Consider the following 27,231-nt stretch of genomic DNA (forward strand, 5'->3'; position numbering starts at 1 on the left):
CTATTAGAATCTTGTTTGGTCAGATTTAAGTGAGTTATTCCTAAAAATTACAGACCTACAGTATAAAACGCCAAATTTCCTTGCAAATAATGGTACCGCTTTCAGCACCTTTTTTCTGAAAGAATCATACCGCCAGGGAGGTTAACCTCCCAGGCGGTATTATTCGGTTAATAGGAAGCGGTTAATAGGAAAGCAAGGGGATTGGCGTGAACACCAGGGATTTCACACAAAGGAAGCAATACTTAGGGAACAGGAGACTATCTCATACAAGTACATGGTACAGCAGGCACATATCAGAAATATGAAGTGTTGGGGTAACAAAAGAAAATTATATAATGTATGGCCAGCCTAATTCTTTATAAGCTGATATTCTCATTTGGAAGTGCATTATCCTAATTTTTGTCTTACTAAATATATCAGAACGGGTGTCCCTATCATGAGACTTCCCCTTCACTTTCTGTTCTGGTGAAAACTGTTAAATTTAGGATTTCCCCTCTGTCCTGGTAATAAAAGGACCCAGGGCAGATATGGACAGTGAATCTACCACTTTAAATATTGCTAAGCACTTTGTACCTGCAAGAACATCATTACTAAACAAATAAACACCTGTTAGGCTAAGAGCTAACTATGTTTTATTTATTTATCTCTAGATGGTTTCTAAAAGTGTACCCTATATCCTGTAATGTGACGGAGCAGAACTGCCGTAACATCACATCTCAGCCAATAGGTAAAGTTCCTTCCCGTAACACACACAGACCTCCTATTGTTTAAGTTGCTTGTATCCATTATAAGCAACACAATCTGCCTTTGTACTGAACTGTAGATTTAACTTGGTTCACAAGCAACATAAATGTAATGCTTATATAATAAATTATAAAAAAAAAGGCATAAAGACTGAAGAAGGATTTTGTTTGTGTGAGATACACTCACTCCGTACCTTTTATCAAGACTTATGCCGCGTACACACGGTCGTTTTTTGTGATGAAATAAAACAACGTTTTTTATCATGAAACAAAACGACGTTTTTCAAACTTCATTTTAAAAAACGACGTTGCCTACACACCATCGTTTTTTCAAAATGCTCTAGCAAAGCGCGGTTACGTTCAGCACGTACAACGGCACTCTGTTCCATTCAAGCTCACATCATAACTTGCTTCTGAGCATGCGCGGTTTTAAAAACGTTGTTTTACCCACACACTATCATTTTAAATTACACAAAAAACAACGTTTTGAAAAACGACATAAAAAATTGAAGCATGCTCGAAATTTTTTTTTTCGTTTTTCAGAAGACATAAAACAACGTTTTCCCCACACACGGTCATTTTAAATGACGTTTTTAAAAATGTTTTTTTTTTTTCATCACAAAAAACGACCGTGTGTACGCGGCATTAAGATAGTGGGTTTAAAATTGTTAGATTTATTTAGAACACATTGCAAAATATACATTTCACCCCAAAAGATCCAGTTCAGAAATGACTGGGCTATAATGATTTTTCAGCGCTGTTTACTTCTTATGGCTTTGTATATCTTCTGTATTAGAAGATATACAAAGCTATAAGAAATAAACAGTAGCTCTCCTTTAGCCCACATTCAGAATACAGAGAGATACAGGGGCTGTTTTTCAGTGAATAATGCCCAATCTGGACACAGACCATAGAACTAGGCAACATATTTACCAGAATGTTCTCCATTAAGCTTTGGTTGTTATATTTAGTATTGATCTCTAAATAATGTAAATATCCAGCCTTGCTTTTTTTAGACATTCACTAATTGTGAAGAGGTGGGCGTGTGTTATGTAAATCAGGCTTGACCCGACGTGAATTTCCCAGTGTGCATTGCTCCAAAGTACGCTGCAAGGACGTCATTGGTTTCGACATGAACGTAAATGACATCCAGCCCCATTCACGGACGACTTACGCAAATGACGTAACTTTTTCAAATTTCGACGCGGTAACGACGGCCATACTTAACATTGGTGCGCCGCACTTACGCCACCATATAGCAGGGGTAACTATACGCCGGGAAAAGCCTAATGTAAACGGCGTAACTGTACTGCGACGGCCGGGCGTACGTTCGTGAATTCGCGTATCTAGCTGATTTACATATTTTGACGTGTAAATCAGCGTACACGCCCCTAGCGGCCAGCGTAAATATGCAGTTACGATCCGACGGCTTAAGAAACTTACTGTCGGATCTAATAGATATCTATGCGTAACTGATTCTAAGAATCAGGCGCATAGATACGACCGGTCAGACTCAGAGATACGACGGCGTATCTGGAGATACGCCGTCGTATCTCCACTGAGAATCTGGCCCATAAAGTGCATACATTAATAACTAAATGAACCAAAATCCAATAAAAGTGATAAATTTACCCAGCAAAAATGTTTTAATTTTATTATTAAAGTGACAATTATAGTGCATAAAAGTGATAACTATGCAAAACAAAGTCTTTTCTCTAAAGAAAGTGCTGTTGTGCTACGTGTTCTACTGATATCTGTGCATCCACCTTGTGGGGGGCTGTGAATACTACGCACTCACCAGATATGTTGTTACGCTGGCCATAGATAACGTTTTTTTTTCTTCATTCAGCTAGCGAATAAAAAACTGATTTCTCCATCTACACAAGCCAGGTGGATGGAGGTATCAATATCCCCACTGGGAAAATGTATTCTTACATTGGGACTCACCGCTGTCAGAATACACTTCCAGCATGTTCCAGCATTTCTCTTCAAGAGTAGTTGATCATACTATTTACATCTGTCAACTGGGGACAGCCACACACGTATCAAAATTCAGTCTCTGCTGAACCGGCAAAATGTTGATTCGTCTATGGCCAGCACAAGATAGAGCCCACCACTATAAGGCACTTATAGTGCATCTGTTATGGCGCAGTCTAAAGTGGTAAATTTCTATATTGGTAAGTTGGCTGATTAAGATGCAACATTTGATCAGGATTATTAAGTAAATCACAGAGAACTTCAGAGCAGTGAGTCATATTATCCCTTTACATGTCTAGGTAGACAGGTAGTAAATGATTCCACTTGTGTCCAGGAATCTGGACCCTAAAGCCCCATAAATGCGAGCCGAATTTCTGATAGAAAAAGTCAGACAGACTTGTGTATGCCCCATCGGAGAAATTCCATCGGAAACTGATTAATTCCATCAGAGTTTACATAGATAACATGTTCTATTTTACTCCGATGGAATTCCGTCGGAATTTCGATGTGAATTTGGTCGGACAAAGGTCCGATCGTGTGTACAGGGCATAAGGCTTGATTGGCCCAACTAGGCCCTAGTAGGGATAGAAGCTGGGGGTAGTGCTAGGTTTTCAGCACAAACTTGCAAGCCAGTAGATCTTGTGAAAATAAATGATACATGTTAAGGGTAGGGTTGGGTTCCCTAATCCAACTGCCCAAAGAATGATAGGTGTAGGCCCCCAAAGGATGCTTAGATGCTTTGCTTTCTTCATAATCTCTAAATATGTGAGAAAGTGGTAAATAGAGATGTATCCTGTGGTGTTGATTCCTAAGCTCTGATGCCACTCATAGATTATGGAATGGTGTTGCTGAGACAGCATGCAATTATTTAAAAATGTTATTTGTGCCAGTATGTTTTCTTTAAAGATACGTTGGTACAGCAATTCATTTAACAAGCATGATGAACACATTTGTGTTTTAACACCAACGTACCATCTAGATGGGGGATTCCAGCTGCTTTACTGGTTGAAGTGCAGTCAATATACATTTATAGTAACATATTTTATTTTTATGTGTGTTTTTCTATAATAAAATAAATTGAACTCCTACTGTTTTATGTTTCCCCTGCTCCACCCCTAAATTACTTTGTGGGAGGCATAACTCTAAATATAAATAGTTTATGCAAATTATATACATTAATTGATAAAAAAAATCATAATGGAAAGAAAAAAGAAAACCAGTATACCATGTAGAGGATTGGAGCTATATTATGCCTGGAATCTATAATCATGTTATAGCATATAGAAATATAACCGCTTGATCAGTTAGATAAATGGTTCAATTAACTCTATTTATTCTGCTTATAATTTCATTAAAAAATCAGTAGTAATAATCTGTACTTATCATTATACTCTCATGTTCAGATTTTACATAAAAGGCTGGGGCAACACTGACTAAAGTTATATTAGTATCATATTTCATACACTAGCGTATATTATGGGAGAGACGTGACGGTTCCTGTAGCGTACTTTGAATTAGGCAGGGCATGTTTTGACCCCCTATTTATTTTGCCATCAGAATACAATAACACAATAGGGAGGATTCCTTCATCTACCTTGAATGTGTGGATGGGGGTTCAGTTTATTTTGGCTGAACAAAAAAAACTGAACCATGTATGGCAGCTATCACTTGACAATCTGCCCCATTGGAAAAGTTCCCTAAACTTCCTGTTCAAGTGACAACTGTAACATTTTGGACTCCCATCACTTTCTGCCCCAGTAACCCTAGTCACCTGAACAAAGAGAGAGGGAGAATCTCCCAACAAAAAAAAAAAGACAACAAAAACAAGATTAAGCAATAAGGTGCTGCTACCTAACACTTATTAATGGAATTTGATAGTTCTATCAAAAAGTAATTATTCTGCTAGGATACAATGAAAAATATGTAATGATGAAATGGGCTTGTAGGATGATGTCTCCTAACTTGTACAAAAGGCGTCTTCAATTTAAAAACAAATGCAACTAAATTAATGTAATGCAAGACTGGTAGAGGGATGCTCCTGCGCTATCACTGGAAGTAAAAAAAAAACAATGTATAGAAAAACTGCTGCAAGCACCAATAGGTGAATCCATGACCAATGAGTGTATGTATATAATAAGTGATGCCGCAATGTTGTTTAAACTGAAGTGGGGGTCGGCAAGCCATCGATCGTGAACGACCCGTCGACAGTGGGTAGCCGACGGGTCGTTCGAGAACACAGCCCCACACACAGATCTTCCCCCACATGCCGCCATCGCTCTCCTCTTCACTGTAACGTGGAGATCAGGAGAAGTCACTACTGGATAGAGGGTGGGGGCAGGAGCTGCTGAAATTAACATTTTTCCATTAACCAGCAGCTGGTTACTGGGCAGTCCCCAGGGGTCTTTCATTTGCTCCATGTTGTCCAGATAGATCTTAACCTCTGAAAGGTTGCCTACCCCTGTGTTAGCGTCTGCAGAATACTTGAGATTGGGGTGGAGGTTCACCTTCCAGCCCGACAATGAGCCTAAACATACAGACATAACTACAATGGAATGGTTTAGATCCAAGCATATTCATGTGTTAGAATGGCCCATTTAAACTACAGACCTAAATCCGATTGAGAATCTGTGGCAAGATTTGAAAATTGTTGTTCAGAATCGCTAAACTCATTATGAAAGAGTTACCTTGAAAGAAAACACTTCAGCAGCGCTTTTACCACTGCAGAGGCTTTCATCTTCACCCAGTCTTCCTTCCAGGTTCGCAGGCTGCAGCTGCTTGAATTTCCGAGCCGAGATGATATCACTCCCGTGCATGCACGTGGGAGTCTCGGCTATGGCACACAGCTCTAAAGGAACGGCACGGATATGCCATTCCTTCATCACGCATGTGCCAGTGACATCACTGGCTGCTGCTCGCTAGAATATCTCCTAAATGGTGCACCTTTAGGAGATATTCATTTTACTTGGAGGTAAGTTTTTTATTACAAGCTTTCCTGTAGGTAAAAATCAAAATATGAAGTTTACTATCGCTTTAAACAGTATGCACGTAACCCACTTTAAAGTAAGAATTTCTAAACTCAATAAAACAGATCTGGAAAGCATAAAAGTTGTTTATACATCCCAGATAACTTCTCCTCTGTTTAAAAGAACTAAATACAGGAATGTAAATATGAATATAGTCATAGTTTTCTATTTTTTTTTGCATTTGGCAAGAAGATAAGGCAATATTCTGATGTTCAGGCCCTGTTCACATCCTTAGGTGCATTAATGTTAAACTCTATGTTAGGAATATTTTGTTACAACTGTATTAAATATGCAGCAAGCAGGACTTTCTCCAAGCCACTGCACCCACAATGCATATAAAACCTGCAGATGTAACAAAGCCCTATGCCCCGTACACATGATCGTTTTTTCCGTCGGAATAAACTCAGACGGGTATGCAAGCTGTCTTGCATACACACGGACACACCGAATTCCAAAAAAAAAAGTCTGATGGGGCATACACACAGTCGGAATATCCGATGATAAAATTCCATCTGACTTTTTTCATCGGAAATTCCGATCGTGTGTACGAGGCATAAAAGTATAACTAAAGGCAACAAGTTTTCTTTTAATTTTGGATAGAGTACAGGTGGTTATAGCCCCTGTCAGTTCTTTTTTGACATCTATGTTCCATTGGGGAGATTTCCCTTCGATTTCTGTCCCATAGCCAAAACAGAAGGTGAAGAAATCCCGGTGTGTCATCAGGGTCACCAGAACTAGTGTCCCCATTGGAACATTTCATTTCTATTACTGTTCTAGTGTCAACCCAATCTTTGGGATTTTCTTTTACCTTCCGTTTCGATGATAACTATAAACATGACAAATAGAGAGGGTGAATCTCCCTAACAGGGGCACAGACAGCAATAAACAGGATTGCAATCCCTCTCCACTTTATCCAAAGCTAAAAAAAAAAAAAAATCGCTAAAGTGATAAACTAAAATAAATCCTGCACAAGAGTATGCAGGACAAACATAAAATGTAAGTAAATGAAAATAATGAAACTACATCCTGGTACCTTTTTTTTGCTTTTTGATTGAGATGTTGATTACGAAATTGTAAAAATGTCAAGGTAGCCTTATAAACTGTATTAAATTTATATCCTATTGTACCCCAGGATCAGGGCAGTGTACTGCGAGAGAAAGTCATACAGCAACAGAATGGGATGAACTGAGCTACTGCAGGGGAGATGCCATTGAAGTTGTTGGTTTCTTTGTGCCTGGGCTCAAGTGGTTTGTTGGAAGGTGTCCTTCAACTGGAATGATTGGTTTTGTACAAACAAGGCATGTGGATCCAAACTGTCTGAAAGCTTTGTAAGTATTATAGCATACTATTATCTACATAACAATAGATTTTTTTTCCCCATGCAGGCCAGTATTTGTGCACAGACCTATGTGGATAGAAATTAGTTAATGATTAATTAATGCTACCCCTGAAATACAAGATAGCTCAAATATATTAAAAGCCAGGTAGAGAATGGTTGAAACCCTTATCAACTGTTTTTGCCATTGTGACCAATAGGTGAGATCCACGTGTATTGTCTGTCCTGTAGACCAATGATAATCAACCCTGTCCTCAGGGCCCACTTATGCCCTGTACACACGATTGGTTCGTCTGATGAAAACGGACCGATGGATTTTTTCATCAGATATCCGATGAAACTGACTTTCATCAGTCTTGCCTACACACCACCGGTTAAAAATCCGATTGTGTCCAACGCGGTGATGTAACACACAACGACGTGCTGAGAAAAATGAAGTTCAATGCTTCCGAGCATGCGTCGACTTGATTCTGAGCATGCATGGATTTTTGACCGATAGATTTCCCCACAGACGATCATTTTTTTTATCGTTTTTTTAACCATAAGAAAATTTTAAAACAAGTTCTATTTTTTTTCACCGATGGGAAAAAAACTGATGGGGCCCACACACGATCGGTTCCTCGGTCCATCGGTCCGTTTTCATCAGACGAACCGATCGTGTGTACAGGGCATAACTGGCCAGGTTTGCAGAATAACTGAAATACATCCCAGGTGATATAATTTGCAGCTCAGTGATTGCAGTATTCTAATCGGCATCTCCCCAAGGTAATATATAAAATCTGGCCTGTTAGTGGGCCCTGAGGACAAGGTTGATGACCACTGTTGTAGACAGAAAATCTACAAATTTACATTTGTCAATGGAACAAGTGACCCAATTAAACAATTTCCCCTTATCACTTTCAGTCCTGGTGATAGTGGTGAGAGTGTTTCTCCCCATTGTGGGCACAGAAACCAGAGAAAGGTTCTACCCTTTCACCACTCTAAATATAAAAAAATAACGAGGTTTGACTTTAAATACAATTTATATGTATGACCCTCACACTAGTTCTGTTAAACCATAAAATACAAGGATATCTTAATAGCTGTTCAAAAATTACCCAACATTCTTGTTGTTTTAAAGAGTCAGCCCACCCAGATCAAATAGCTCAGATGTGGGTAAGGTATTTGCTCTTAAGCCTCGTACACACGATCGAGGAACTCGAGGGGCGAAACACATCGTTTTCCTCGTCGAGTTCCTTGTTAGGCTGTCGAGTAACTCGACAAGGCAAGTTTCTCCATTCCCGTCGAGGAAAAAGAAGACATGCTCTCTTTTTGGCTCGACGGGATCCTCGACAGTTTCCTCGTCGAAAAATGTACACACGACCGGTTTCCTCTGCAAAAAAAAAAATCCCAGCAAGTTTCTTGCTGGTTTTTGCCGAGAAACTCGGTCGTGTGTACGAGGCTTTAGGCTTATTCATTTGTTGGCTTCTTATTTATTTGGTAGTCTTATGCCTTTTTTGGATGTTATCTGATGTAAAAATAAACGTAAAATAAAAGATGCCAGAATATTATGACACAGTGGGGAGGATTCCCCCATCCACCTCAATTGTGTGGTTTGGAGAATCTATTGAGTTTTTCGATCAGCCCACTGGCAGATAAAAAAAAAAAAAAGGACACCTGTATGGCCAGCTTAAGCTTCCATTTATCAGCATGCTCACGCTTGGAAGATCTCCTATTGTCTCATCCTGAGGGCCAAAACCGGACCTGTGAAATGTAAATGCTGGTAATCCCTGGCACTACATAGCTGATTGGATATGAAAACAATGTGATCCCTAGACATTCATACCTTTATGAGTGATGAGAGGCCTTGCAGCCTTCTGAATATTTTTCATTATTCACTGAACGCTCCAACTTGACAGCTCAGGGCCCAAACAGCCAACGCTGCACATAGTCTACTGGCCAGTCAGACACTTTCAGAGCTAGCAGTATAGGTCTTGCTTAAAATGCATACGTATCTTTGCCTGTGTTTTCTGCTAGGCTGTGACACCTATTAAAACATTAAAAATCCCTAAGGTGTGTTGGTGAGTGCTTACACATCCATTAGAAGAGCCTGTTATACCAGTGGCTTCTGCAGGGGTAGGGCTACATATGTAAATGGTGGCTACTGTAATTGCTTACTGTAGTTCCTTTCTTGTAACACATTACTATTTCCCCTTCAGTACCCCATCTTGTTAAAACAAATGGGCCCTCTGAGTGCTGAACAGGAATGCTCAGTAATTGTTGCAAGATACACATAGATAGTTATTGGAATAATCCACAAATCTGTATATGAGATACAGTAATGGCAATATGGTATGACAAACATATGAAAGTAAACATTGTATTAAAAAATAATTTTGTAGTAAATACTTATTATAATGTTAATAATATATATATATATATATATATATATATATATATATATATATATATTTTAAATAAGAAAAAAGGTTTTATTTTGTCTTATGCGATACATGGTATATGACATTCAACATACAAGGATAGGAAACAGAAAGCATTCCATTTTATGCAAGCTGTTGGTACAAAATATACATACTCATGTAACGTATAGTTTCTAGGTATAACATATATTAAGAAACATAAGAGAAAAAAATAAAAAAGCACTTAAAAGAACAAATCAGTGCAGACTTTACCTACCCTCAGGCTTTGAGGGTGTATCAGATCAAAACAATGAAACCACCCTTACCCATCAAGATTAACAGTGTCTCCCATGGTTATATGCAACATAGGTCTGTACAGCTACTAGTTTGTGAGTCTCCTGGCACTATCCCTGCAATAGCCTGTCTTTAATCAACTGATGAGGTGCTAATCCCAGGACATCCAGCCAAGCCTTCCACAGTGAACAGAATTTACGTGGGACGTTTCTATGTTGGTATGTAAATTTTTCTCTGATTAACAGTTTGGTGATGTTATCCACCCATCGCCCCCTGGTGGGTACCCTGGGGATGATCCACAGTTGTGCGATCAGCTTGCGTGCCACATACAGCAATCGCAGAATCGCAGTATGAGCCGAAGGAGTCAACATCTCCTCATCTAGTGCGCCCAGCAGACACATGACTGGGTCTCGTGGGATAGCTGTCATATAAACCTGAGAGATCAAGTCTAGGACCTCCTTCTAGTAGTGAAACAGTTTGGGACATTTCCAAAGCATGTGAATGAGATTGACGTGATCACCTTCATATTTCGGGCAAAGGGGGGGTAGCACGATTCCCCCATTTGTACAGTTGCACATGGGTTCTATATGTTCTGTGCAACAAATATTAATGGGACAATTTCTGAGAGGCGGACACCGACACCAATGGAGTGGAGGAGAGGCAAAGATTCCACGCCTCCCCATCTATGGTTCCCACGTCTCTCTCCCAACCACTCCTACAAGTCAGCTTGGAGGGGTCCTGTATGGCGTTGAGGAGAATATTGTAGCCTCTAGATCAGGGATATGCAATTAGCGGACCTCCAGCTGTTGCAGAACTACAAGTCCCATAAGGCATAGCAAGACTCTGACAGCCACAAGCATGACACCCAGAGACAGAGGCATGATGGGACTTGTAGTTTTGCAACAGCTGGAGGTCCGCTAATTGCATATCCCTGCTCTAGATACCATTTTTGTTGGCCTCCATAAGGATCCCCTGTATCAGTGTATGGCCAATCAGCTGGAGAAGGGCAGTATTTGCCTGTGTTTGTACTGCATAGCGTAGCTGCAGAACTGCCATTATTTTTCAGCTATGCCATTCCTATTTATGTTAAAAAAAAATAAAAGAAGCATAGCCCTTACCTCCAAATAATGCCAGACTGGCACACCAGATTTTTGAGCTAGTACCTACACAGCCAGTGTGTCCAAAATAGTGCATTATTTCTTCTAATAGTAAATCTATTGAGTTGTGCTAAATTTAAAAAATAAATAAAAAACAAAAAACAAAAGTTTAGAAGAATGTCTACAAGTGATGTAAAAATAAATTATATTTCCAAGTGTTATGATGTTACTCTTGATGTGCATCTTCACCATCCAGCACCATAGAAAGTGATCTGTGCATCAATACTACCACCAAAGGCAGAAATAACTGCTTACCAGCTCAAAACGACCTCTCACTACAAGTTTGTGCTTATGGGTATAGCCCAGCCAAGCCTTTAACGGTTCCCGGAGCTCTCCTGTCTTTAGAGAACTCCTTAACATGGTACGATTGTAACAGTGGTACGATTGTTTTTTCTATGCTAATATCATATTTATTTGAAGACACTCACACTGTATCATTTATATAAGCACTTTGTAATAGTGCACTTACATAACACAGTTCCCTTTTTTCTTTGCTTTGATTTAAAAGCATAGCAAAACTAATTAAAAAGTAAAATGCAGTAAAACATGGCAGAGCACATGTTAACAATGTGTGTTTTTTCATAAGCTCATAGTGTCAATACAGTCTTTTTTGTGTGTTTTATGGATTTAATTGAGTTCTGATCAGAGAGGGGATACAGCTGGACATCTGGAACATATATTTGTAGGCAGATTTGTGCAAACCAAAAACTTTTTATTTCTATTTTGTGGTCATCTTTTCAAACCTAGATATAGATACAAAAGGAATATAAATTGCTTTAAAGTAGTGTAGCACCCTGATGTTTGGGCAGGGTTACTCTTAAATGTGATAGTTGCCTTGGCCAGTTGTTAGAAGGTCAACTGACTTTGCCCTAATTCTGGAATTGCTGAACTTCTCTCTTCTGTCGCTAGGTGGCCAGGTACCTGGTGGCATTAGATAAGATAAGGGCATTGCAAGGACAGATTATGAGTGTATGGGGTATCTCAGCCAATGGGCAGGGATTTTCTTGAGTTCCTTTGCCTGCTGGGAGAGCCTGTTTATTTGGGTGGAGTCAGTTGATCAGGGTTCTGTGCCACCTGGACGGTGGTCTGGGTGGATGTGTGTTGTACTGCCCCGGGCTTCTAGGCCAGAGACCTGAGGCCTATCCCGGGGGCAAAGGTATACAAACAATATACAAAATATGTATATATATCACTGCGCTACCTATAATAACATACAGATGGCAGCCAACACCACAGAATAAGATCAATTCTGTAGGCAAACAAACATGTGAAACAAAAAAGGTGTAGCGCTAAATTTATGTGAAATGATATAAAAGACTGTAGAACAGATCTAAAAAACGTAAATTGATAACACCATAAGTGCTCAAAAGTCTGTGAATAAAAACATATAAAATCAAGATTCAATGGAATAATGAAGTCCTATAGAAAATTCAAAATCAGTTAGTCCAACAAAAGGTGACTTAATGTTGAGAACATGAAGTGAAGATCGATAGTAAATCCACCACCAAGGTAAAATGGAGGCTTACCAAAATTTATGGACCCAATTAAGCATATACTTATGGGGTCATAAAAGCTAAAAGGTGATGGTGTCCTGGTTCCGGAGGTGTCTTGAATGACAGGCAGGAAGGTGATTTCCACTGCGATGCAGTATATGGTATACCGGAGGAGGAGATTACCCCAATATCAGCAAGTAATGATAAAGGCTTACGCCAATACCATCAAATCCAAAAACTCGGCGTATGGAAAAGGATAAAAGAGAAAACGAAGATGCACATAGTGTAAAACTGTATAAAATGATTTTACTTGGCAGCAAAAAGATTTAAAGTTTACACTCACATTTCAGCAGATAAAAATTAGGCATATAAGCAGTAGGGTCAGCGGGTCCCGGGGGCATCCTGCTACTAGGCTGCTAGTCTGAGGGGCCTATACAGAAGCAAGAGAGCAGTGTAGGGTTGGGGATGTGGCTTGCTGTCCAACCAGAAGTGACGGTTCTGCCGGCTGGAAAAACCTGTTGTTGTCGGAGGTAGAGGGGAAGTTGTCACCAATAAGGGAGCATCCACCTTGTTACCAGGGACCACTGTAAGTATCTGAAGCAAGTACCAGAGCAGTGCTCTCACCAACCGGGGACAGTGAAGAATTGGGAAACTTCAGCAGATGCCAAGCCAGGGACCCAGCCAGTGGAGGTGACACTTGCGGAGCAGTGTTGTGTGTCAAGCCAGGGACTGAGCAGGCCAGTGGGGTGACGCTTGATGAGTATCTGTGAGTGCCAAGCTAGGGACCCAGCAGGGACGTGGGGGTGACGCTTCAGGCAGATACTGTGTGAGAAGACTGGAAGAGCTCAGGGGATGCAGTGGATCAGCAAGTCTAGTGAGAGAGACTGGGAGCTCAGTTGAGTGAAGATCTACAAGAGGAGATTGTAGAGGAAGTAAAGGAGTTTGTTGCAACGTGTGTTACAAACTGTTACAAGACTGTTGCCATAAGAGACAGCGATCCTACTCATGCAGATGTGGTGTGTTGCTGGATGACTTTCCCTGCATGGCTGCCTGCCTAAAGAAGTCTCGGAGTCTGTCAATTAACATTGCAACTGCTAAAGGGTGTCCTGCCCCTAACCCTCTCACCCACAGTTCTGTTTAAGAGACAATAAATCTCTTTGCATTCAAGAAGTGTCTGGTGCCCATTAATCTACCATGCATTGCACCCACTATGCCTCATATCCCACTCTACATAGAAGGATGTCAGCTGTCCCTAACTCTGGAGGTCACCATTAGGCCTGGAGAGGCATGGGACTTGGCTACAGTCGATTTCCAGGAATTGATTTAAGGACAAAAATACAGCTGTCCTTTAACTGCAGCTACAAAGTGGGGAAGGTAAGCTGTATGTTGTATGCTGTATGATGGCTAGGACATTTTTTAAGTCAGCATGATATAGAACTTTAAAGTGGTAATCTAGAAAAAACGAATCTGAAAAATGATTCCTCCCCCAACTGTATTTTTGTCCTTAAATCAATTCTTAGCATCCTCTGAGTGTTATCCACTTTGACAAAAACTTACCATCCTTCTTGTTCCAGTGATCTTTAATGTGTAACACTGCCTTATGCAAAACAGCCTTTTCAGCAAAAGCATCTTATTTCTATCCTAATGCACATGAGTGATGCACCCCCATTCCTTCCTATGAGCAAACCATACTTGGCTAGACCACTGCAGACCTCCATAGGTATGACTCACCCAGTGAGGCCGCAGGGCACATGTACACTAAGATGAGATGGAAAAGCTGTGCAGCTCTGAGCAGGACCACACAGTAAAGACCACTGGATTGAGAAAAGAGGCAACAGTTGGGCAGCAGTTAGGGGTGGGGAGATTCACTAAAGGACAACTATACCAAATGAACATAGACAAGAAATGTTGGGATAGTGGCGCTGCCAGATAGAATATATATATATAACACATGAGTCTTTCAAGTAAGTCCTTTAAGTGGAGTACTCAGTATAAGAACAGAGAGGGGCTGAGATGGAGGAGGGGATATCTGTATATATTGTAATAGTCCAGAATCCAGGGCAAACCTGTGTAGGGGAAGTTGAAAGTAGACTCTAGATATGCAAAGAAAAGAGAATCAGGGGCCTCTAGGTTAGAACTGTAACATTTTAAAATAATACAGGTGCATTATCCACATAGAAGTTAGGGAGGTAAGGCACATGTCCATCCACACTGGCGTGGCGTCCGTCCCTGTGCAACAGCATTCTCCAGTGTGGATGGACATGTGCCTTACCTACCTAACTTCTAAGTAAGTGGATGATTCACCTGTATTATATTAACCGCTTGCCGACCGCCCACTGTAGTTTTACAGCGGCAGGTCGGCTAGACTGCACAAAATCACATAATGTTACGTGATTTTGCATTGCAGCCACTAGGGGCGCGCGCACGCCCCTGCTCGCCCCTTGTGCCGTTGTGATTGCCAGGCTGGCGCGATCAGCGCCGGGCACCTGCGATCGCTCGTTACAGAGCGAGAACCAGGAGCCATTTCAGGGGGAGAAATGACTGATCGTATGTTCATACAATGTATGAACAGCGATCTGTCATTTCCCCTAGTCAGTCCCATCCCCCTTCAGTTAGAACACAATGAGGGAACATAATTAACCCCTTGATCGCCCCCTAGTGTTAACCCCTTCCCTGCCAGTGACATTTTTACAGTAATGAATGTATTTTTATAGCACTGATCGCTATAAAAATGCCAATGGTCCCAAAAAAGTGTCCGAAGTGTCCGCCATAAGGTCGCAGTACCGATAAAAATCGCAGATCGCCGCCATTACTAGTAATAAAAAATTATTAATAAAAATTACATAAAACTATACCCTATTTTGTAGACGCTATAACTTTTGCGCAAACCAATCAATAAACGCTTATTGCAATTTTTGTTTACGAAAAATATGTCGAAGGATACGTATCGGCCTAAACTGAGGAAAAAAAATATATTTTTGGAGATATTTATTATAGCAAAAAGTTAAAAATATAATTTTTTTTCAAAATTGTCACTCTATTTTTATTTATATATGTCGCTCTATTTTTGTTTATAGCACAAAAAATATAAAAACTGCAGAGGTGATCAAATACCACCAAAAGAAAGCTCTATTTGTGAGAAAAAAAGGACGCCGATTTTGTTTGGGGGCCACGTCGCATGACCGCACAATTGTCAGTTAAAGCGATGCAGTGCGAATTGCAAAAAGTGGCCCTGGTCATTGACCAGCAAAATGGCCTGGGGCTGAAGTGGTTAAAAGGTTACAGTTCTAATCCAAAGGCAACTGTTTCTCTTTTCTTTGTATACCAAATGAACAGTTTTTTTTTTTTTTTAAATACTAGGGTTCAGGCAAGTAAGGATCTTCTGGCCAAGCTTATTTTTAGCTCAATTAAATTGTGTACACCACTTACCCATTAAGGCTTTCACCTGGTTATAGCTTGAAAAGTTAGACTCCGTGATGATGTTTTACCTAGCCAAAAGCTGAAGAGGGCATATCTCACATTTAGGACATAAGTCACCGTATTTCAGTACCCCTGATGTCAACTCAAAATGTTTGCCTTGAAGAATAAACCTGAAGTCAGTTCTTTCTTTTTACTAGAAGCCACATGGAGGTGCTATTGCTCCACAACCACTGCATTAACATTGCAACGGCTCATAAAACATTTAGTGACCATGCTCAAACGAATGTGGTACTGGGAGTAAAATACATGTACATCTATCCAGGTTTCAGTACATCTATTCAGGATTCAAACCTCCCTAACCTCTCTTTTAAAAAAATAACAGAAATGCTGGACTCCTTGCTGGCAAGTTTTTTGCATTTTTCATAGCTAAGTGGTTACTGATGTTGGTAAATGTTTGGTCCAACATGAATCCCCAAAATAGAATAATGTCTTGTTTTGCTATCTGATACTGCATTGTATTAGACTTACAGATTGTTAGTACTAGTGCTTTCTCAGTCCCAAATGGATTTTCACTGATAGAAATCAGACCTTTTCTAGTAAAATGCCTTCGTTTTTATTCAGACATTCACTCCCTAAATGGCCAAAACTATTAAATGTAACTGGCATCAAGAAACACCTCATAAAAATAAAATGCTGTGCCGTACTATTTGGCGTGCACATGTAGATGCTAAATCAAATTATCCTTTTAAAGTATTAAATTGATTGTATCATAAAGAATATCATACAATATATGCAACCTGTTTTGGCCTTGTAACATGTAAAAAGGACATTAGAAGAAGTATTTCTTAGAAATAAGCACCAGAAGAAGAGATAGTTGGAGTCTTATGCCTTGTACACACGATCGAGTTTCTTGGCGGTCAAAAGACCCCCGGGAAACCCAAGGGGAAAACCGAGAACCGGCTTGGTCACTATTCCCCATGTACACACGGCCAGTTTTCTCGACAGGAAAACTGTCTGAGAGCTTTGGTCGGGAAAACGGACCGTGTGTATGCTCCACAGTAGTGTTTCCCCATAGGAAAACTGCAGGAAAAAACCCACGACGGGAAAGAATAGAACATGTTCTAATTTTTTTCCCACAGTTTTTCTGTCGGGAAAACTGCTAGGGAGCATACACATGGCCAGTTTTCCAGACCAAAAGAAAACATGACAGTTTTCCCATCGTGTGTACGAGGCATTACAGGTGTACTTTTATAAACTAACGGGAGAAAATAATGCAGATTATTTATACTTGATAGGTAGTAGATTTCATTATAGGCACCATACACCAATCTGTTCATGGGCCTTAAATTTAAGAAAAACATTTTTTAATCTCTTCTTACGTGTCAGATTCTGAAAAAGTTATCACGCCACTTATTGCATATGCATAGTAAAAAATACTAGTTTGGCAGATAGATATTGTATTTTCATATTTTAGTGGGCTGTCATAAATGTATTTATAGGTGAGTGTGACCCTTCATTCTTCAGCCCCAACATTCTACTTTTTCAAGTTCTCTATTAATCCCTATTTGAAAAATACAGGCATATAGTACGGCCAGTGGCCCCTTCAAGCATAGAGTTGTGCAACCTGGGCATTCTTGGGGCCACGCCATTAGTTACTCTGCTGGTGACTGACAGGAATGTGGGAGAAAGGAGGAGGACTCTGGCTGCATTCACAGCCACGGTTTAGCTCTAATAATCAGGCTTAAGGCGGTATGATTTAACAGGACCGGTGGCTGTTTTTTTTTTTAGCTAAGGGGAGCCAGAGAGAGAGTGAGACATACTGTTTGTAAATGTGAGAGAACCCTAGGGTGCTACAAGCCAGGTAAGGGGGGAGCAGAGGAAGAGGGAGCAGCCAGAGAAGAAGGGAAAGGTGCAGACTCCATTTAAAGCGGGGGTTCACCCGTACATAACATTTTTTCCCCTTAGATGGATGCTCGTTTTGTCTAGGGGAATCGGCTAGTTGTTTTAAAATATGAGCTGTACTTACCGTTAACGAGATGCATCTTCTCCGCCGCTTCCGGGTATGGGCTGCGGGACTGGGCGTTCCTATTTTGATTGACAGTCTTCCGAGAGGCTTCCGACGGTCGCATCCATCGCGTCATGATTTTCCGAAAGAAGCCGAACGTCGGTGCGCAGGCGCAGTATAGAGCCGCACCGACGTTCGGCTTCTTTCGGTTACTAGTGACGCGATGGATGCGACCGTCGGAAGCCTCTCGGAAGACTGTCAATCAAGAAGGAACGCCCGCTCCCGAAGACCCATACCCAGAAGCGACGGAGAAGATGCATCTCTAAAATGGTAAGTACGGCTCATATTTTAAAACAACTAGCCGATTCCCCTAGACAAAACGAGCATCCATCTAAGGGGAAAAGAGAAAAAAAAACATCATTGGGTGAACTCCCGCTTTAATCAACAAGAAAACTAGCTGCCAGGGGCATTGTGGCCTACCTCTCATTTGCCTCCATCCAGCCTACAGGAGTGATCATCAGACCAGACCCAGAATGACATTTGTTACACGTCAGAGCTCTGAGACTACCCTGAGCTCTGAGACAACACACAAGAGACTACCCTCTTGTGTGTTGAACACTTGTTTGGGGATGCTAATTCCTATGGTGAAGTATCTTAACCTCTTGGACCGCTATACCCTTTCACTGTGATTTGTTTGGCACACTTTGCAAAGATACCTTTACCCTTGAGGAATACAAGTACCTTCATCTGAAGTTCAAGCTCTCCACTTTGAGTTTAAAAGGCCTCACAAGTGGCAGACTTTGTGGTGGAATTACTCACTGGGCCAGTAGTTAGCTACTGTATGTTCTAGTGATATAGTTAGTCCCCAATGCATAGTGACATCACTCTAAATTAGAGATAGTTGGTTGTTGATTGTTGTTTATTATTTCTGCTTGCAGTGTCGTTCTTTAATCTCCTGATCCATTCTGGCAAGCCCTCATACATAAAGAGAATGACCGTCAGTCCTTTTCACTTCTTTGTGTCTTTGTAATATATCGATGCCGCTTTTACGACTGTTAAGTCTGTTCAATCACTGTTTACGTGGGGCTTCTTATTATTATTTTTATTATATAGGATTTATATAGTGCCAACAGCTTGCACATTGCTTTACAACATCGGGGAAGACAGTACAATTACAATACAATTCAATACAGGAGGGATCAGAGGGCCCTGCTCATTAGAGCTTACAATCTAGATGGGCATTTTTAATACAGCCCAATTATAGCAATTAGTGTATTGCTGGGTCCAGTTGCAAGACAGGCTATTATTGCAAATGGTCGGAGAGCCTACCATTTACCAGCAGCTCCTACAGGCAGGTGTCTATTTTGACTTTGTGTGTTCCTTCAAAAGCATAATGCATTTTAATGAATTATTTGTTTGGCTTTTAAATGTCTTGCCAATGTAGATTTGGCAGCAACAAAATGTCATATGAAAACAAGCATTGTGTTTATCTGTATATTTAGTTATAAAAGTTAATGCATGCAGGTTTTAAATCCCCTTTTGCAAATTCTAAAATGAGTTTACAGATTTTTTTTTGTTTGCTGGGTTTCTTTTATGCCACCTTCTGTGCTACCAAAAAATAAATATATAAAACACTACTAATTCATACCATAACAAATATTCTATACATATAAAAAGAAGTGCATTAAATCAATATATGAATGTATCCGCAAACATATAAAACATTTTGATTAATTATGTTAACATATAATAACTGGGTACTAACATTTATAGGTAAAGTTGATCCAGGGAATATCCGATTGCCTCTCGGGGGATCAGGAATTAATTATTTTCCCTGCTGGGGCAAATTTGATTATGCTTTTGCTATTTTTTTTATTTTTTTTTTGCCTACCTCTGGATCAACTGTGGGTTTAGAATTGTGTATATAGAATTGTAAAAAGTTACCATTTTATTGGTTGAACTAGATTGTATTTTTTCAACCAAACTATGGGCCAGATCCACAAAAACCCGGCGCAACGTAACTTTTTCAATTTAAGTTACACCGCCGGAAAATTTCTACCTAAGTGCCCGATCCACAAAGCACTTACCTATTAATTTTCGGCTGTGTAACTTAAATCCGGCCGGCGCAAGGCGTTCCTAATTGAATAGGGCGAGTCCCATTTAAATTAGGCGCGCTCCCGCGCCGGCCGTACTGCGCATGCTCACGACGTCATTTTCCCCGACGTGCTTTGCACGGTTTTACGTTGCGCCGGGTTTTGAGAATCGCTACGGGCGTAAAAAAAAAAATACGAGTTGTGGCGGGAAAAAAAAAATTGGAAGAAAAAAGACACGTCGCGGGATAGAAGGGTCTACTTTTACAAGGCCTAAACAGTTTAGGCCTTGTAAACGTAGCCCTAATATTGCGACGGCAAACTAATACTTACGGAGAAAAAACGAAGCATAAAAGCTTCGTGGATCTCCGTAAGTGCTAATTTGCATACCCAAAGCGGCATTTAGACGAGAAATGCCCCCAGCGGCGGCTGCGGTACTGCATCCTTAGATCCGACAGTGTAAGTCCCTTACACATGTCGGATCTTCTGTCTATCTATGTGAAACTGATTCTGTGGATCAGTTCCATAGATAGAAACAGGGATACGACGGCGTATCAGTAGATACGCCATCGTATCCCTTTTGAGGATCTGGCCCTATGTAACTATGTAAGTGACTTAAATAAGTATTCATACCCCTTGAAATTTTCCACATTTTGTCATGTTACAACCAAAAGTGTAAATTAATTTTATTGGGAATTTATGTGCTAGACCAACACAATGTGGCACATAATTATGAAGTGGAAGGAAAATGATAAATGGTTTTCCAATTTTTTTGTGGGGGTGCATTTGCATTCAGCCCCCTTTACGTTAAAACCCCTAACTAAAATCTAGTGGAACCATCTACCTTCAGAAGTCACCTAATTAGTAAATAGAGTCCACCTGTGTGTAATTTCATTTCTGTATAAATATAACTGTTCTGTGAAGCCCTCAGAGGTTTGTTAGAGAACCTTAGTATACAAAAAGCATCATGAAGGCCAAGGAATACACCAGACAAGTCAGAGATAAAGTCGTGGGGATGTTTAAAACAGGGTTAGGTTATAAAAAAAATAGCCCAAGCTTTGAACATCTCAAGGAGCACTGTTCAATCCATCATTCGAAAATGGAAAGAGTATGTCATAACTGCAAACCTACAAAGAAATGGCTGTCCACCTAAATTGATAGGCCTGGGCAAGGGGAGCATTAATCAGAGAAGCAGTCAAGAGGCCCATGGTAACTCTGTAGGAGCTGCAGAAATCCACAGTTCAGGTGGGAGAATCTGTCCACAGGACAACTATTAGTCATGCACTCCACAAATCTAGCCTTTATAGAAGAAGTTCCATTTGCGAGAAGCCATGTAAGGGACACAGCAAACATGTGGAAGAAGGTTCTCTGGTCAGATGAGACAAAGCAAAACGCTATGTTTGACGGCAAACTAACACTGCACATCACCCTGAACACACTATCCCCACCGTGAAACATGGTGGTGGCAGCATCTTGTTGTGGGGATACTTTTCTTTAGCAGGGACAGGGAAGCTGGTCAGAGTTGTTGGGAAGGTGCATCCAAATACAGGGAAATCTTAGAAGAAAAAAGCTGTGCCACAAAATTTAAACCATTAAGGATAGCAAACTCTGAGAGTAGGTATATAAAAAAGTCCATAAAATACATGGATCACTACATAAAAGTCCATGAGGAAATGACCCTTAGATGATAGGCATAAATTCATGTAGGTTAATTCACTGCAGAAAGAATCCTACGAACCACACCACCAAGTGACATGTAAACAGCATAGGTGAACCCTCCACCGGAATAATAGGCTGCTTACCAGAGGGCAAGCAGTTCGATCAATTGTCTATATATATTTTTTTGCTACTAATGCCCCTGTTAGAGACCTTGTGAATCTAAAAGGTTTAAAGGGTATTTAGACTGCCCGGCGGTTTAATGCCGCGCCGCCTACTATGGGCTGGTTTACCACACTTAAGATGGTGTTCCTGGATCTCTTGTGCTGCTTTTCTCAATGAGCGGCAGCTCTATATATAAGGTGATTCACTGTCTAAGCCCTACCCCCATTGATAACGTCCTGTGAATGACAAAACTCGTCTGGGAGGTCTCCTTAAATGCCGGCCGGCATCTGTTTGTAACTTCTACATGCTGTTTTTAAATCGTATGCTTGTGAGTATATCTCATTTTTTTAAATAAATTGTTTGTAAAGCGGAGTTACGCGATGTGCGCCTCTCTTTTCTATTTCAACTGAATCATTTGGAGTTGGTTACTATCGTGTACCTGGGGTAACCTGTCTTATCTGGGATTCCTGAGGAGATAAAAGGCCGTGGCTGGGCTATAGCCAATTGATCGAACTGCTTGCCCTCTGGTAAGCGGCCTATTATTCCGGTGGAGGGTTCACCTATGCTGTTTACATGTCACTTGGTGGTGTGGATCGTAGGATTCTTTCTGCAGTGAATTAACCTACATGAATGTATGCCTATCATCTAAGGGTCATTTCCTCACAAACTTTTACTACCTACTCTCAGAGTTTGCTATCCTTAATGGTTTAAATTTTGTGGCGCTGCTTTTTTGTTCTTGTATTGTTACCTGTGTATCGCACGCCAGCTGCTGCCTATAGTGTGTTAATTAGGAGGGTTATTAGCGCAGTTTTGTTTTTTCCAATCTTAGAATAAAACCTAGTGCAAAAGACTTGAGACTGGGATGGAGGTTCACCTTCCAGTAGGATAACGACCCTAAACATACAGCCAGAGCTACAATGGAATGGTTTAGATCAAAGCATAGGCATGTGTTAGAATGGCCCGGTCAAAGTCCAGACCTAAATTCAATTAAGAATCTGTGGCAAGACTTGAAAATTTCTGTTCACAGATGCTCTCCATCCAATCTGACAGAGCTTCACCTATTTTGCAAAGAAGAATGGCCAAAAACTTCACTCTCTAGATTTGCAAAGCTGGTAGAGACATACCCAAAAAGACTTGCATCTGGCTGTAATTGCAGTGAAAGGTGGTTCTACAAAGTATTGATTCATGGGTGGGGATGGGGGGTGCTGAATTCATATTGCACACCACTTTTTTCAGATATTTTTTGTAAAAAATGTTGAATACCATTTAAAATTTTCCTTCCACGTCACAATTATGTGCCACTTTTTGTTGGTCTATCACATACAATCCTAATTAAAATATATTCATGATTTTGGTTGTAACATGACAAAATGTGGAAAATTTCAAGAGGTATGAATACTTTTTCAAGGCACTGTAACTATGACAAAAATGCTGGGCAAATCAATGAAGGTGTATAAACAATAAATCAATAAATTATCCAACAAGCAATACAGTGAAAAAAATGAGAAATTGTGCAGAATCAATTGAACTGTATATAATAAATCAATTATAGGTCCATAAACCATGTGGTGTCTAAACAAACATCTTCCACAAGGTGAGAAATGTAACAGCAAATCTTTAATGTGGTTTAGTGTCTCCACACCCTTCACCCTGCACATCATTAGTGTAACTCACGCTCTATATTTGATTGACAACTTATTACAAAATGGTCAAACAGTGCAGGGTAACAATACTCAAACGCACAGGAATTCCTTGGTTCCTACAATCTTCATAACACTCATGAAAAAAGGTCCCATTCAAAGTGCAAAAGGTGAAAAAGCTCCAAACGTTAAACAACTTCTTTATTAAACACGCCAGCAGGACCACTCCTGAAGTTGTTCATGTAGACAAACACATGTAACTTTTTTTTATCATTCAGATACTTATACAGTAGCTTGGGTTCAGGGGGTTTAGGTTAAGCACAGGAATGTTTGTATTTGCTTGCCGGGTTCTTTAGTCTTCTTACTTATTGAACTCATTGTAAGACTTCTGGGTAGACTGTACGATGCAGTGACTGTGGACTACAACAGTAGCAGGCAGTTGTTGTAGTAGCTTGTTGGGTACAAATTTGCTTATAATATAGCGTCTTGGATGGTGGCTACGCCACGCCTATAATTAGGTCCTTATAATTTACACGGTACCTTTCTTCTTCCTTAATGTCCTCAGGCTGACATTTTTATACTAATAGCAAATGTAATCCCTCAAATATGTTCAGTTGTACATTATAAGCCATGCGACTCCATGTCAAATGCTCTAATGTTACACAGAAAACCAAAAGAGGTGTGCACTTGCCAGACAATTATGACCACGGAAGCGTAGGTCTATGAATGCTTTAAAATGTCCTCTCAATCCTACATGTCCTAATCTTAACAAACCACTGGGGAGGTCCCGGTTATGAATTTGTGCTAGCCTCTGGGGGTGAAGAGCTAGGAGATCAGGAAACCCCTCTGAAGTACATATAGACCTACATCTGTGTGTTCATATTCATCTAGTAAGTGGGCATCTTTTTGTGTGTTCTTTTGCAGCTTTTAGTATTTGCCATCCAGTGGTGTGACTTATACATGTTGTCTTGTAATAAGTAATTTAAGGTGTGTCAACCCTTTCTACTGATACTTTCCTGTACTTTGTTGGACCTTCTAGTAAATTTGACAGACTAGGCTTGGAGAAGTAACACACTTTTATCACAGGCTATCTTAGATTTCAAATTTAAGCTGTTATAGGGTTTGCGAGCTGTTACATATAAGTGGGACGGCACTGATAATGCATCTTCAGTGGCCTGGGTACTACACTGAAGATTAATTTTACATTTTAAATTACATTTTAAATTGCTATAAAAATATAATGTTTGTGTCCTAATGCTACCTACACGATATGGAGTGTTTATGTTACTGTACAATATTGCTATGTTCTTGATTCAAGCTTAATATCTGGCCATTATACATACTGTCCAACCATCATCTAGCTTCTGTGGTCATATGTAAAGTATGGATCAGTCATGTGTGGACGATCTTATTCTCCGGAGATCTTTTTTTTCACTAGTATCAGTGTAGATTTTTTAGAAATGAGATGAAAAAATAAATAGAAATAAATACTTAAAAAAAAAAAAGACATTTGATGGATTGTTTCACTTTGCTTTTTGCTCAGACTTATTGAATAATGCTGTTAGCGTCACAATTAGAATGTAATAATATACCGTTATATGGTTGACAGTGGACATTATTTATGAAGTGATTTGAACTTTGCTTGGATGTTTCTTGCAGGTGTAAAGACTTATTATTTCTTAGTGAGGAGGAGAAGATTTCCTTGAACTCTTTTGATGATGAAGCTCATAGAGGCTCTGCAGATCTTCTCCGTAGTTTGGCTCAGACTGATATCACGTCAGTGTACAGGATGGGTAAGTAAAACTGGGATCATTCTTAAGACTATACAAGATTTTGCCCACAGTTCTGGGCACTTTTGAGCTGGTAGCAACCAATCACAGTTGCTAATTAGGAACATGCGGGCATTCTCAAAGGGCAGGTACCTCACCATCTGACCCACTGCCATGGCTAAGCTTTAGGGCTGGCAGCTGAAAAGAGTAGGTATGTGTTCTGGCTATAAGAAGTCTCTGTGGGGCAAAGTAAGAGGTTCATTTAATTACTGCCCTGCCCATTCACACCTGAGCAGAGCAAGTGCAAGTTTTTATTTGAGAGTTTTGAGCATTTTTAGAAGTGTATTACAAGCGTTTTAGAAGTGTATTATAAGCATTTTACAGTGTCAGGTGTTTTTGTTTAGCCAATAGAAAGCACTAGGGAGAGGAGAGGTGGAGAAGATTAGGGGCTGAGAGCTTCTGAAAATGCACAACAAAATGCCCATAAAATGCTCATGTCACACGTTTCTGGGCATTGCCATTGAAGTCTATGGGACCCAGTCTGCCTCCAATCTGCCAAAAAAGAAGCTTGTGTACTTTTCAGAGACAGCCATTTTAGTACAGGTGATAGAATGCTCAGATGTGAACAGAGGTCATTGAAAATAATGGGATTTGCCTTGTTGAGAGATTTGGAGCTTCAAGCTTCAAGCAGGAAATTGCTCAGGTGTGAATAGGGCAAACATTGGAGGAAACAGGGTCACATCCTTTCCCCATCGTACCAGACATCTATTTTTGCTCCCAGAAGCTGAATAGAGTGTAGGGTAGAGAATGAAAAATCTGTAAAGCTGTGAAGGCAGTTCTGTATGTGCGAAAAACAGGGTCATTTAAAGCTGAACTCCAGCTTTTGATACACTTTACATTTGAATACAAAACTTCAGAAACAGAGAAGCGGGCTGATGATGTCACAACCTCTGACTCTTTGCTACAATACATCACTTTCTCTGAATGGCTTGGCGGCGATCAGATAGACTCTACTGTGTTCTGGGTATAAGGCCTCATTCACACGACGGACTGTTCGGGTCCGCCTGTCAGTTTTGACGGCGGACCTGAACGGCCGCTCCATGCACCGCTATGGAGCGTCGGATGTCAGCGGAGACATGTCCGCTGACATCGACCCTATCCAATCCGCTAAAAACAGACGTATGGGGGGTACGTCCCCATCCGTCCATGCGGATCGGATCGGGTAAGATCTGATGAAAACGGACATGCTGTCCGTTTTCATCAGATCGCTCCATAGGAGACAGCGGTGCCCGACAAGCCCCTCCCCGCTCAGTGAGCAGAGAGGAGCTTGTCATCCATCGGCTCAGCGGAGATCTGCGGACTGATCTCCCGCTGAGCTGGCGGGAGCAGGCGGACTCCGTAGGAACGGAGTCCGCCTTGTGTGAATGGGGCCTAAGACAGGTAGTCTCGGCTCGCACCCAGAACACAGTGCGGTATGCTGTATGTAGCCTCACCTACATACAGTTTGTACAGCACATCCAGCGGCCTCACATGTTAGTGAGGGACATAGTTTGGAAAGTAAACTGTATCAAAAGCTGGAGTTACGCTTTAAGTTTTAACCTACTCTTCTTGTTAATGTGTTACTAGTAAAGTAAGATTATATTGTTTGTAGAGAAATAATGTATTTTTAAGTTTTAAATTCATGCTGCTGTGCATGAGTAATGAGCAGTGAAAAATAATTTAGTTTCACAGTGCAGAATTAACAGGGCACTGACAGACTCGGAAGAGGCATGCTGCTTTATGTAATTAGTAAACTGATGCATGTCTAAACATTGTTTTCTTGCTAACAAAATGCCTTTTATTCTGCAAAAAGCAGTAGTGTATAGTAACCAATCATAGGTATAGCAGTTAGCTTATATAATAAAATAGGTATTTTTTGTACTCTGGTATTGGTAAACGAAGCTCTAACCGTTCCTATATTCATACATAATACTGCCTGAGATAAACCTAAATGATTAAAGTAGAACTATAGGCAAAACTTTAATTTTAATTTTGAATAGAGCAAGGGAGGGTTATAACCTTTGT

General features: G+C 40.4%; 1 protein-coding gene across 4 annotated transcripts in view; it reads left to right on the top strand.

Moving 5' to 3' along the window:
• The window catches only part of SH3TC2 (SH3 domain and tetratricopeptide repeats 2), a 168,263-nt gene that overhangs the window by 107,133 nt on the left and 33,899 nt on the right, over positions 1-27,231 (top strand). For all 4 annotated transcript variants that reach the window (XM_040344530.1, XM_040344531.1, XM_040344532.1 and 1 more), the window contains 3 exons: positions 651-727; positions 6,876-7,071; positions 25,058-25,191. In XM_040344530.1, the coding sequence (XP_040200464.1) occupies positions 651-727; positions 6,876-7,071; positions 25,058-25,191 (407 nt within the window). The remainder of the gene's footprint in view (positions 1-650; positions 728-6,875; positions 7,072-25,057; positions 25,192-27,231) is intronic.

The sequence above is a fragment of the Rana temporaria genome, chromosome 3, assembly GCF_905171775.1.
Source record: "Rana temporaria chromosome 3, aRanTem1.1, whole genome shotgun sequence".
Taxonomy (NCBI): Eukaryota; Metazoa; Chordata; class Amphibia; order Anura; family Ranidae; genus Rana; species Rana temporaria.